We start from the raw sequence: 14,080 nt of genomic DNA, 5'->3' as shown, positions 1-14,080 counted from the left end.
GTGGGTCGTGGGTCGTGGGTCGTGGATCGTGGGTAGAGGTCGTGAGTCGTGGGTGTGGGTCGTGGGTTGGGCGAGGTTAGGCATTGGATGGGTAACCAGCCACGAATCTCCTGTTTTATAGGCTTGTATTTCTATTTCTTTCAGTGTTTAACAAAACTGGGTCTTCAGTCTACGCCATGCCCAATATTGGCCAAAACTAAAACTAAACGTTGTCTTCTGTTACCGTCGGAACGGTGTATAAAACAGACATTTTTTTCATCACTACTGTTTGTTTCACTGCATGTATTGAGATATTCACCGCGGCGCCTTTTTGGTTACTTGTTTGAGTATTTATACAGAAAATGCGCGTTAGAACTGATTTAATTATTGTTAATTTTTTTATTATTAATGCTGGTCTTTTCCTAGCCTGTGTACAAACGCCCCCTCCCACGCAGGCTAGTCTTTTCCAGGTGATGAGTCAGAGTAATCATGTCTCAAGTCTAATGGGTTTGAGCAAATACATCATTTTCCACAGTTAAACTGGTTTATGCGGTGGAAGACGCTATCCAACTTTTGGACACTGAACTGGAATCAGATATCTAAACATTATTTACTGTTAACAGTAGAGACTCCGGTTTAAGATTCGCCTTTTCCGCGTAGGCCCGAAGGGTATAAACCGTAACCGTAAATGCGGGTAGATTACTTCTTCCCGCGGAGAAGAGGCTAGGAGCGCGGTTAGTTTACCCATGGAGGTCAATGTTGTTTGTCACATATCTGACATGAAAGAGCTTTACTTCTCAAAACAGTAAAACGCATGCTTTTTAGCTAAAGGCTGTTTTGTTGCCTTAAGTTCTGATTTATAATCTAGAAGCATCGTTCCATTTTCACTTGACATTTCTACGATTGAAATGTGTTTAAAATATTCATTGCACAGTAAAAACTAGCCTCCCACGCAGGCGTTTTTAGGGGAGCCCGTTTTTCATCCCTGTGGGGAGGGATGGAAAACGAGCTTCCCCAAAAACGCCTGCGTGGGAGGCTAAGTAAAAACTGGTTGTTCCCTTCCTTCCGGCTATTTGCTTCGAGCTCCCGATAACTCAAACGGCTCCCGATACGATAACTCTTACCTTTTTCTAGTGTCCTTGAAGGTTCGAGTTATCGGGAGTCGCCTGTTACGTACTTAATCTTATAGCCTATGGCTGTCACAAAAGTCTATTGTCTGTTATTTCTACTCTTCCGTATAAACGCTCTTCAGTCTTTTTATTTTATTTTTTCGGCTGCAGTAAATTATTAAAAGTGTTCATCGTAATAAACTATAAACTTAAAAGAACCAAAATAAAGATGCATATGTAGATACTCTCAGTCTCCTAAGATACCCCAGCATGCGTAAAAGGTATCTCTGCGGGAGTTCGTTGAGGAAGCTTTCTGTTTTGCTCTTAACTCGCTACCATACAACTTTCGTGCAGAAACTCGATCAGAAACGCTATGCTACGTTGACTATATACCCACATAAGCTAGTCGGACACCTGCATATCATGTTCAATGCAAATAAGGGAAACCAAACTGATATACACCTAATTTGCCCCATGAAGACAGACCTTCAGTCAGTGCCTTGAAAAAAGGTACATAGTCTTTTCCATAAGTTACGTTCTTATTCCTGGTCCAATCATCTGACTCACCTCAGAATTATTGCTCCCGCGACCAGCAAACTTTACAGTCTGGTAGCAGCAATCTTTGCCCTGTACTGCCTATTTAACACAATTTAATTTTCATCTCCATGTTTTTCTTTTTTCTTTTCCGTGTAACCAAGGACATCTATTACCGTCTTCTGTAACCACGGAAATGCGTTGCTCTTTTAAAAACCTAACACAATCGAAATTAAATTCTCTGACTCAATGAAAATTAATATTGTAGCACTTGAAATGAGTAATGATTTACAGTGAGACTTTGTGTTTTTGCCGGTTTCCAAGGAAAGAACACGGAAAGAAATAATGACAGACAGCACATCGTAAAAATATCCCTGTGAAAATTGCTTACAACCTTTTTTTTAAACGTCACATGAGTTAAGCATTGAATGAGTTGTTTTTTAGTCGCATTTTCAGCCACTGTCATGGTTACCTGAGTGTGGATTACCTGCGCATGTCTCTAAATTCGTGACAAAGATCCAGAAGCACGGACAGCGGAATTACCTTTAACTTTATAAATTCTTGAAAGCAGATTATGACCGGCAGAAGTAGTTTCCAGGTATAGACAAATACAATAAGCGTTGCAATGTCAACTTCCTTATTTTGATTAAAAATAAAATGTCTCTCAATGAGTAAATCTCACATGTTCTCTTACAGTAACATTAACAAGTCTTCACCACTAACGTATCTGGGTCTTGACTTTTATTTTTTTTTTGTCTCTGAGAAATTTATCCTTTTTACACGGGCGATTCTTTTGCTCGAAAAACTGTTGCCATATGAAACAAGTGAATGGGGTATTGGTTTTCCGTTGCCATGGAGGATTTTTCGCATTTTTAATCGGTCATTTGCACGATGACGTCGTTTTACTACTACGACCAGAATCCTTCAGGGTTTTGCTTTCTTGAACAAATTAGGGCTTTTATTATTTAAACCTCGCGGGGATTTCCAAATTTAAATATGACAGGAAAAACGAAAAGCACTCTAGTCGTAGTAGCAAAATGACGCCACCGTGAAAACGGCCTATTCCGTGAACTAGAAGTTTCTGTGCTTTTCAATACTTGCTAACCCTAAAAAAATAATTTAACAAACGATAACGATTTTCGCTTCATTGTACTTTTTTCACCAGGAAAATTAGCACGATTATTTTTAATGAAGGAGTTTAAGCGCTCTCCCCATTTCAAATTCTTCTCTCCAGAGTTTCATCCATGCACAGACTGTCAGGTCACATTATATACACACGCCTAAAATACAACAATAGACTCGGAAAGACGTCACACGCAATACGGTAATGAACAGACTAAGCCAGATCGATAGCGTTTATTTAAATGATCAAACGGTTGAAACCGCTGAAAAAGAACCTTTCAGATAATAAACAGTACTAGTCTATTCAAAATGAGGAAGTAAGTTAACTGGAATAGTTGACTTAAAAGTGGCTACAGGTCATACCATTTTAGCTAAAGATGAGTTCAGTACTTGACAAACAGTCGTAGAATTGACCGAGATTTGAAAATAACTGCTTCAATATCGGCGGTATGGACAAGCAAAACTGACAAAGATTTAAAAGGGATGTATCCAATAGCCGATTGCTTTTACCCCGTTTGCCGGTCTCAATATTTTTTATGTAAAACGGAGTAACTTCTACGATACTCTAGAAACATCCGTATTTGCTATTCAACGATTATTTTGTTCCGTAAAGGCCTTTCTTTCATTTATTTGTAGTATACAGCTCGTCGTAAGCGAAAATAGGCAAAATCATCGGAAAACCGAGACATAGCTCGTTAAATACACCACGCTTTTTTGAGATCGAGGTCATTCCATCCAAATTTACATTTTTGTGACAGGTTTGATACCAAGTATATAAAAGGCAGTCTCCATGACTCGGGCGGTTGCCTCCAGTAATAGCATTCGCCCCATGGCAACTTTGATCACCTCGCCTGTCTTACGATCCTTTTCTACACAGTAGCAGTTGTCATAGAACTCTGTCAGCGTGGTAGCCATCTCGTACATGAACTCACAAAGTGCGTGCATTAACAAATCATCGAGCACGCGCGACAGGATCTCTGGAAAGCGTATTATGCACTTCCCTAGTTTCCACTCTTTGGGGTGCTCCAGTGAGATTTCCGTGGTTCCTAAACACGATTCCAGGCTCTCGCGATCGATGTTGGCCGTGCGCATGATAGACCTGATCCGAGTGTAGGCATACAGCAAATACACTGCTGTGTTGCCTTTGTCGTCTAACATCTGAAGCATAAAAACAAGCAAATAAACAAAACGTGAGAATATAACCAACTGATACAAGTCATAGCAGAATGTGTAAGTAATTGACAAAGCAGTAAATACCATAATGTTATTGAAATCCTTTTTGGGTGGTACTTCATGTAAGCCCGACTTTTGAAACAGGTTTTGTATTTGGACGGTTTACACATGCAGTTCGTGCAAATAAATAGAGGATAATGCAAAAGTCACGTTCGCATATATAAGGCATCACCTTTGAGGCATTTTTTGCTCTCGCCAATTAAATCCCGGATGCGATACGCGCTGAAAATTACTTTGCTCAAAACACAGGTATACCAATCAGAATCTCTTCCTGAACGGAATGCACAAGGCGCGGACAATGGTGTTTTCCCTGTTGTTTTTTAGCACCTACGGAGCTCTTCTAAGCCATATCGATTTAACTTCCTCAATTGAACCCTTTAAAAGATTTTAAACAACTAAAGAAACAAGTCGTACTAGGCACTACCTGACAAAAAACTAAAGGAAAATAAGAAACAATACAACGGACTGGCTATATTTTTCTCACGCCAAGTACATTCCGTGCGCGCCAAAACACAGAAAGGGCCACGAAGTATAGTCTGTTTAAGGGTAGATTAGATCTTACCGTTGTTCATTTAAAGCGAAGGAGGGGAGGTGGGATACGATTCTCAAACCAAATACAGTCGAATCTCCTGTAAGCGACCACTCAAATTGCCAAGACTAAGTGGTCGCTTAAGGGAGGTTGTCGTTTACAAGAATCGAACCACAAGGAGTTTCTTCCGAGATGTCCGGACACATCTACTATATAGAAGCTAATTTTTAGCATGCAATATTGCAATATGTGTAGTTCCATGTTGTCACTAAGATTTCTTTTTCTTCTTTAAGTAGCATAGTACATACAGCGAACATAGGGATCAGACAATGCGTCAAGTGGTCGCTTACAAGAGATTAAAAACAATGAAAGATTATTAAACCGTCAGCCCGAAAGTTAGTCGCGGTCGCTTACAAGAGGTGGTCGTTTTCCAGAGGTTCCAACTACAGCCCTTTACCTGATAAATTTTGGTGTTTTGAATAGGGGAGAAATAGGTGGTCTCTTATCGGAAGTGGTCGCTTATGGGAGGTGTTGCTTATGGGAGCTTCGACTGTAGGCATATCAATTGGTTTTTTTCTTCCACCTTGATCTTACCTTATCAAAAGAAAACACATAGTCATTAACTCTGTTGTGAGACAGATCTGCGTACTTAATGCAGCCATAAGCCACAGACTCCTGAGCTGCCCTTAATTCTTCAGCACTCAGAACCTGAAAAAAATGTTTGTGAGAAAGTCAGAATACGTGTAAACAGTGAGATGAAAACTCAGTTTAACTCAATAAACAAAATCGGTAATCGATCGCTTCTTGTGATTTCGTCCATACCCCTAGCCCTACTCATTTCATCCCTTTTTCGCCTGCAGCAAAGGAGACAGGAGACTTATGCGCGCAGACGTTTTAGTCCCAAGTCTCATACCGTTTTGCCCGCCCTGACTTTTGTGTCGTTTCTCTTCATAAGGGTGCGTTTCTCAATGTAACTGATACTTTTCGGAAGAATATATTTACTTTACTTACGCAACATCTTAATTAGTTAAGTTTTAATTTGCAAGAAAAAATTACTTTTGCAAGTAGAAAAAACAAGTTGAGACGTCCAGTTAATTGTGGTTTTGACAAACGCATACCGGGCTTCACAAACAATGCAGTTGCTCAGTGATTGTAACTCCTACAGTCTAAACAATGGAAATTAAAAAAAAAAAACCTGGTCTCGCTGTTTTTCCTTCAACTTGTCTAGAGCCCTCTTGAGTCCCTCATCAAGAAGATCAACAAGGCGAATGGTATCACCTGATCTGGTCTTAAATTTCTTTCTGTGAATAAAAAAGATTATCTTTAAGATAAAGGTTAAAGGCTTTGTCAATTGTCAGTCAAAGGAGTGTTTGACTTTATTTAGGTTTAATCACACGGTTTTCTGAAGGAACATTTTATTTTGATAAAGCTTTCACGAATTCAGTGCTCCAGGAAGCACACCCTATTTGACTTAAATATGGTTTCCGGCGAAGAGAGAAACGATGATGATGACAAGCACAAAAAATGAAACGAAGTCACGGTTTGACGGGACAATTTCATTCAAGTCATTGTATTTTGTCAAACCAAGCCTCGAGTTGGAGCCTTTGTTCACGGGAACGTGGGGGGAAGTCTTTTAGATGCCTTGTGCAATTGAAGTGTCTAACGATCACATGATGGTGAGGCGGATAATAATAACGACGACGACGACGACGACGACGACGACTATAATAATGATGATGATGATGATGACGATGATGATGATGATGATGGTGTTGATAATGATGATAAGATGGTGGCAATGATAATGATAATTTGACGCGTATGGGTTGAGTTTGTTGTCGGTTCTCTCCCTTGCTCCGAGAGGTTTTTCTGTGGATAATCCGGTTTTCCCCTATCCTCAAAAACCAACACTTCCAAACGAAAGGACGCCTTTAAACGAACTCTTTGAAGATAACTCCTTAATGCTTCGTGGTTAAACAAATTACGATTTACATTTTTTCCTTATAGAACACCAGTTTTACGGAGCAAAAAGGTAAAGTCCTCTTTAAACAGTAGTCATTTGTGTCTTTACAATACGATGTCAACAGCTATGTCAACTCACTTGTCTTCTCCAAGAACCACTCCAAATCCAACATGATCAACACGCGTCACCTTGGGATCGTACCACTCGGCTTCTTTTGCACCTCCAAAGATGAGTTTAAAGTGATCACCCTGTAAGAGAGAGAACATTTATATGAAATATGTAAGGATGAGATACATCAAGTACAGTTGTCGTTGTCTCGTATTTCCAAGCACAGACGCAGTGACTTGGGAACAGAGTAATATCAGAAAAGCTAACTTGTCCTGGCGATAAATTTGACACATCACATTATCTTCTGTACGTGCAAGTAAAACAAAACTTGTCTTGCTTGGTCGTCATCTGCCGAGCCTAAACGCCTAGCAGGTTCTGAAAAGCAAAATTCTAATTCATAACTGAATCACGCCTCTTAGCTTGTTATGCACGTTTTCCCGCGCTCATTTCCACGCACGCTGCAAGTTTTTCTGGCGCTCTGCACCAGTTGTATGCGTTTGCATTCAAACGCGTACGATTTCTTGCCTTATGATTTGCCCGTTTGTTGTTATAATTGTCCACTTTCTTACTTTCACCTTGTTATTTTTCAACTTTGATAAAAACACATCGCCTAACCTGTCCGGCATCCGTGACATAAACAAGCCACTCCCCGTTTTCTTGCTCAAGTCTCTGCTTTATGGCCGCAAGATCTGATGTGTCATAAGTAAAACCACCATCGGACTTGACGACAGTAAGCGGCACCTTCATCCCCTTGACAAACATAACTTTACGACCTTCGTCTTCTATCACTTTACCTGAAAGAAGAACGAAAAATTTCGTACACACCTCAGAGACTTGATGTACATCACCCAATGAATCAGTCAATTGACTGAATAGGCCATTTCCGAGTTCCCCCGGGCCTCTGTTTCAAAACGAGGGTAGGTGCTAAGCCTTTGATATGGAAATGATTTTTCATTCTCATTCAAATAAAACTCATTTTCACAAGAAAGGTTGTGCACCTAGCCTCATTTTGCAAGTGAGGGTTTTTGGAACTTGGAAGTGGCCTATTCATGAAGCTATTCAAAGTAGACAGACTGCAAATTATCTTAGTTGCTAAAAAATATATATCTACGTGTCGCAACTGTTCATCAGTAGGATGCCTAAAATGCGTGCAATTCCACAATTGGTTTCGGCTCCATTAAATCCTATACCAATTGCAGAACATTTTAGGAGGAGCCACCCACCATGTGAGCACAGTCACGGACAATGTATAAGTGATATATATGATGTGTATATATGATGAGGAACAAAACTTGCAGATATAAAATTAGAGAGTTCTGAGGTTTATTTGCTGAAGTTAGCGAAAAAATCTATCGTGGGATGTCGCAGTTATTTACATTTTTAGTAAAAATGGGGTTCTAAATATGTGCTGATATCTCAAAAAAATTTTATATCTACAAGAAAATAATTAACATTTTCTTAAAGTTCCATTATTCTTTATTAAGGATGCCAAAAATCATAGAAATCGGTTAAATTGTTCCTGCTGAAAAGCGCGATTGAAAAACATAACCAACACGCCTATAAATACAGGGTTCGTACTGTTTTGAGCACTTTAAATTCCATGACTTTTTCCATGACCTTTTCCAGTTTTCCATGGCTGTCACTTGAGAAAATTTTAAAAACTATCCTTGTTTTGGGGTATTTTTACCTCACTCACTTCAACAGATAACACTTTAGTGTCCACCAAAATGTGTACCATTTTTAAAAGCTGATTAATTACGTCTTTATGTCCTTGTTTTGGGGTGTACAAGAACTAATCTAACAAACACAACCTTAATTTTCTACGACTTTCCATGACCGACAATTAAATTCCATGACTTTCAAGGCCCGGAAAATGAAATTCTTAAATTTCATGTCTTTCCAGGTTTTCGATGACCTGCATGAACCCTGTCAATAGGTTCGGGCCGATACACATAAGGGATTTTTCTCCTGGAGCATGCTCCAGGGGCACGCTCCGGGAGCAAAGCTCCTTCATGTGTACCAACGATTTCATGGGTATACTTCATCCTTGGGAACAGAATTTCCACCCTGCAAAATGCTCCACAATATTTAACTGGTTAAATATTTGGGAGCAAGCTCCCGGGGCAAACTGAGCAAACTTGAAAACGCTCCCTTGTGTGTACTGACACGTGGAAAATGAGCCTGGAGCATGCTCCAGGAGCAAAACTCCTTGTGTGTATCGGCTTTAACTGTTACTTGCCCAGAAAATCTACTTTTTTTCCAAGTATCTTGTGTTGTAGAGCATGACTGACCTTTTCTCTCCAGTTCTGCAACAATGCCAGGCATCATGGGCTGATAGAATGATTCCCCTCTTTCTATCAGTGTCACATCCAGCCGATTATAAATTATGTCAAACTCTGAGAAAATGATAATAAATTAACTAATTAATATCATAACTAATGTCATAATCAATTAAATTAATTAGTTATTACATCTCTGTCAGATGTCCCTTCAGGTTAGGGGAAGTATTTATCATTTCAAAGAAATTAAGGATCATTATACGGGTGTTTCAATAAAAACTGAAGTAAGTTTGAAGCAAGTTTGAATAGAGTAACCGACTGTATCAACAAGGGGCCATTAGCCTTTTTTTTGGGGGGGGGGGGGGGTCTGGACGTTTTCTGCCCCCAGAAAATTGTGAAATTTTTAAGCCCTAATATGCGATTTTCAGTGTTCTGGGGACTAAATTTGAGGACGAAGAGCGTGTTTTTCATTGAAGAAAATGTAGCTTTCAATTTATCTGTCACACAATCAATTCCTACAAGCAATGAACAAGTGATTACAGTCGACTCTCTCTAAGACGGACACCTTTGGGACCGGCACTAGCTGTCCGTCTTAGAGAGATGTCTGTCTTATAGAAACTCAAATGGAGGGTGTAAAGAAAGGCAGGGACCAACTCTAGGTGTCTGTTTTACAGAGTTGTCCATTAAGAGAGAGTCGACTGTAAAACTAAATTACGTACTTTTGGAGAAGAAAAAGAAAAGAAGAAAAAGAAACTTGTGAAAAAATGACTGAAGTATAGCATTCACATGACTGAAGCATAAAGTAAAACTTGTGGGCCTTTATGAAAACACATGATAATTATGTTTTCCTTCAGATTTTATGATATATTTTTTGTTTACAACGTTATTCAAACTAGTTGCTTCTTCTTTCTAGAAAAAAGTAGCTGACCTCTATGAGCAAAGTAGCCGACGCCTTTTGTCGGCCGTCTGTACTTATTGAAACCCAATTATACGTTTCTGGGAAACTGTCCACCTTCCCCTCCCCTAAGCCAAAATTTCGCCCTAAGTGAGAAATAAGTGTTAATGTTAACTTAGGGGAGGGGTAGGTGGGCAGTTTCCCAGAAATGTATAACGATTCAAAATTGCTTTCTTAATTAAATTAGTCACCTTCAATTTTTATCACAAGGAAGACTGTAAGTTGAATACCTTTTCGAGAGACATCACAGATAAGATTCCAAGCCTTCCTGACATCAGAATTTCCTCCCTGTAACTCCACTACTTTTTCATATGCGACTTTTTTAAAAGCCTCGTCTTCATCAAAGCGCTTTTTGGATTCCTATTAAAAGAACCAACATCTGTCAAGCACTGGATACACCCAACCCTCCTCAAAGCAGGCACTAGAACTGAAGACAGCAGGGACCAATTCTAGGTATCTGTTTAAAGGAGGTGTCTGCCTTATAGAGAGTCAAATTAAAAGACTGAAGAACAGCAGTTGTCTTATTCTGGGTACGTGATTAGCAGGGGCCAACTGTAGGTGTCCATTTTAGGGCGGTCTCTACATGTACCTTAAAGAGGGTCAAAGAAAATGAATGAAGAACAGTAGGGGCCAACTCTAGGTGTCTGTTTTGGGGAAAAGGCCTATAGAGAGTCAAAGGACCTGACTGAAGAAAGGCAGGGTCAAACTCCAGATGTCCATTTCAGGGAGGTGTCTACCTTATAGAGAGTTAAAGAAATATGCTAAAGAATGGAAGGGACCAACTCAAGGTGTCCATTTTAGGGAGGTGCCGGCCTTACAGAGAGTCCAAGGACACAAATGAAGAAAGTCGGGGTCAAAATCTAGGTGTTCATTTCAGCAAGGTGTCTGCCTTATAGAGAGTCAAAGAAAAATACTAAAGAATGGCGAGGACCAACTCTAGGTGTCCATTTTAGGGGGGTGTCGGCCTTATAGGGATTCAAATAAAAATACTAAAGAATAGTATGGACCAACTCTAGGTGTCCATTTTAGGGGGGTGTCCATCTCTCAGAGGTGTCCACAAAGAAGGAATCAGTGTATGCTTTAATTTTCATGTTCGAAGACATCATTTAAAAGAGTTCAACTAGCAGCAGCTCATAGAAGGAATTTGTACCTTATAAAAAGCTTGTAAGTCAGCTATTGGTGGTGAAACTTGTAGATAGTTTGGAAATTTATCCTGCAGATGAGCAATGAGCATGCCAAACTGAGTTCCCCAGTCTCCAATGTGGTTAATACTGAAAGGAAATAGCAAATTAAATCAATGTTAATCAGTCTCCACTTCTGAGAAAGCAGATGTTATCAAAATTTATGTAAAGAAAAATAATTGAAATAAAAATTTTGCAGGTGGTATAATTTTATGTTACTATCTAACAGGTCAAATTTGATTACAGGTTAAAATTTCTTAACCTAAGTTGATTCTCAATTTCTTTTGTCTCCTAGCCCTAGAAGACAAAGGAAATTGAGAATCAAATCAACCTACTGGTAGGTTAAAAAATATTATCTGAAATAGGGCTGTGCTCTATCTAGCAGGGCCTGGTGACCCCTGGCAACTTAAATTTGCTCATGGGTGACTTGGAAATCTCAGTTTGCTCAAAGAAATCATAGGCTGGGCACCCTAGATTTCACAGGTTCAGAGCACTGGGCTTCCTTGAATTTTTCCTAGAGCTCAGAACCTTGTGAAATCAAATTTGACCTGTAGCATATACAACATTTAATCATCTGCACAAAACATGAATGAATGAATAACTAAATGTGTCAAAGTCAGAATCTAGCATAGGGGAACCATTGAGGACATGTAATAAATTTAAATACACTAAAATACATAACAATTAACATTCTTCAAAGTTTTATGTAGTTTTAAGACAACACAGCTGAATCTCACCGCAACACATCATGACCAACAAATTCTAGAAGCCGGCAAAGGCTCTCCCCAATAATGGTGGACCTAAGATGACCCACGTGCATTTCCTTAGCAATGTTAGGTGAAGAAAAGTCAACAACACATCTCCTCTTCACAGGGACAGCAGGAGGCTGGACTCCATTAGTTAGGATGTCTTTAAGCATTGACGAGACATAGCTGTGGCTAAGATTAATATTGATAAATCCAGCCCCAGAAACTTCAACCTAGACAAACAGAAATAGGCCAACCATATTAGTTACTTAACCATTTTACCCCTAGAAATATATAAAGACATATTTAGACATAATTTCAAACTTTATTTTGCAAAATACCGAAAAAAAAAAGCACAATGTGAAAGTGCTACAACCAGAGAGTTTTCACTCGAATGGTCACATTGCAGAATTAATTCATCAGCCTACTCAAAAATGAGAAATTCCGACTAAAAAATAGTACTGTGTGAAAGTATTGGCAAAGAGGTTGCATTTGAATGTCACACTGCAGGATTTTGTCTACAGACTCAAAAGTAAGAGCCAGTTGACAAGCCACCACCATTCACTCTCAGAGTGGAAAGCCTCATTCCAAAAAGAAGTCTAACCTCGGGAAAGAACAACATTGGGTACAGGCATAGGTGTCAGCTCAAGGAAGGTTTCTGCCAGCAAAAAGCTGTGACTGTATTCATTAAGTTTTGGCTGCATGAATTATTTTTCCACTTCCTTGCAAAACATCATGGGATCAAAAGACTTGCCTTCACCTAAAACAATGGAATTGGCAAGTAATTAATACACTATGCTGACCAACCTTTTGCACCAAATCATTCTGTGGCACATTGGCTAGAATTGATGTAGCAATTTGGTGAGGATTACTCTTAACTCCCTTTCCTTTCAGTATCTGATAACAGCGAAGAAATTAAGAATGTTAGTACTTGACACCGACGGGAATGGCCTAACTTGGCCTTTGCATGGCTTCATCTTGATTTCAGTAGGGATGGGGCTTAGCTGTTCCATTTTATTCCGTCCAAGATTATAGTTATGAAAAACTGGCAGGGAATTTAACCCAGTCTGAAAGAGACAAGTTTTCAATGAATAATAACAAAGACTTTTCTTGTTAACCTTAAAACATCATGATTAAGAAAAAAAAGACAATTCCAAATAAATATGAAGAAATTCCATGCCCTATAGTATTAGAGAACTTGAAAAGCATTTCTATCAACTGTAACATACTGATATGATCAGACTTGATGTACCTGGTTAATAACCATAGCACTATTGCACTGGTAGTCCCCAAACCTGTCACCCTGAGATGGTTGTACAACCACTGGAGCATCTGGCAAATCAGGAAATGTTGCTGTAATTGCCTTCCTGAATAGCTCATTCAGTGTGAATTGACAGTTGGTCATAACGCTTTTGGCATTTGCTTTCTCCTCTTCGATGCTCTGAAAATTTGTGAGAAGAAAAGTAAGATTCCTCCTTGCGGTAACTCAGAGATATAAGACTCAGGCACACCTGAAAGAGCCAAAGCCGAAACATGCGTCTGTGGCACCTGCATTTCCCTCTCCACCCAGGTCGACTATAAGTCTATTCACCACATGGTTACACTCTCCTTCCCTGAGAATTTTTCTGCCAGTACCAACTTAACAGGATATGAGAAAGGACAGGATCAAACGTAAACTCAGTACTACAAAGAACACCATATGATAGTTCTCACTTCAATAATAGAATGAGGTTAGAGGTGCAAGGGGTAGGGTGCATGAGGTGTGGCAATCTGTCCCTCATTCCATTACTAGCCCCCCCACCCCCCCAAACCATACAGAAAACTACATCATCTTACACGTTTGATGGTCTCCACTTGGTATTTAAGCTTGCTGTTCTCGGTGAGTAACTTGTCCAACTCTGGGTTAACGGAACTTTCGTTTTCTCCGGCTTCCTGTTCTGCATCAGAAGCAATTTGATCTTGCAATACTTTAATCTTTCTCTTTAAATTCACAATTTCATCTTCCTACAAAAAACCAGAAAATCAGCCTTATAGCTTAGGCTGTTCTGAATAAACTTTTAAAGGAATTTAGAAACTTACGGCCATTTTAGCCCGTTTTGAATACTCCTCGACAAGACCACTACCGTCCGCCATTTTGTTGTTTGTACCACGTGGACGATGCTGTGACACGTAAAACACTCTGATTTGTGAAAAACTTGGACTTGAGGTGAAGGAACCTGAAATTACTCGAAAAGCTTTCTTAGAACAACAGGAAAACAAATTTCGAGAAACACCCCAGAAATTCATTCACCGAAAAAAAAACAACACACTGCGTTTTTCTTTCCTCAAGACCTGCTGGCCTG

The 14,080-nt window shown here is 39.5% G+C and overlaps 1 protein-coding gene across 1 annotated transcript; it reads right to left on the bottom strand.

Moving 5' to 3' along the window:
* Positions 1-2,963: 2,963 nt before the first annotated feature.
* Positions 2,964-14,074, bottom strand: LOC140948727 (arginine--tRNA ligase, cytoplasmic-like). Its single transcript, XM_073397993.1, has 13 exons — positions 13,818-14,074; positions 13,575-13,742; positions 12,991-13,179; positions 12,546-12,635; positions 11,730-11,971; positions 10,962-11,082; positions 10,042-10,171; positions 8,869-8,973; positions 7,193-7,371; positions 6,608-6,717; positions 5,702-5,807; positions 5,101-5,214; positions 2,964-3,902 (listed from the first exon to the last, which is right to left on the bottom strand). The coding sequence occupies exons 1-13, from the start codon at positions 14,022-14,024 to the stop codon at positions 3,486-3,488; spliced, it is 2,178 nt and encodes a 725-aa protein (XP_073254094.1). The 5' UTR covers positions 14,025-14,074; the 3' UTR covers positions 2,964-3,485.
* Between the last annotated feature and the right edge of the window lie 6 nt (positions 14,075-14,080).

The sequence above is a fragment of the Porites lutea genome, chromosome 9 (assembly GCF_958299795.1).
Source record: "Porites lutea chromosome 9, jaPorLute2.1, whole genome shotgun sequence".
Taxonomy (NCBI): domain Eukaryota; kingdom Metazoa; phylum Cnidaria; class Anthozoa; order Scleractinia; family Poritidae; genus Porites; species Porites lutea.
The sequence above is the reverse complement of the archived record's forward strand: the minus strand, read 5'-3'. Positions and strand labels throughout refer to the sequence as shown.

Coding starts and splice junctions, on each gene's coding strand:
- LOC140948727 (XM_073397993.1), bottom strand. CDS start 14,024: ATGAATTTCTGGGGTGTTTCTCGAAATTTGTTTTCCTGTTGTTCTAAG. Junction 13,180..13,574: donor AAGTGGAGACCATCAAACGT/GTAAGATGATGT, acceptor ACAAATTTTCAG/AGCATCGAAGAGGAGAAAGC. Junction 10,172..10,961: donor ACTTACAAGCTTTTTATAAG/GTACAAATTCCT, acceptor TTCTTTTAATAG/GAATCCAAAAAGCGCTTTGA.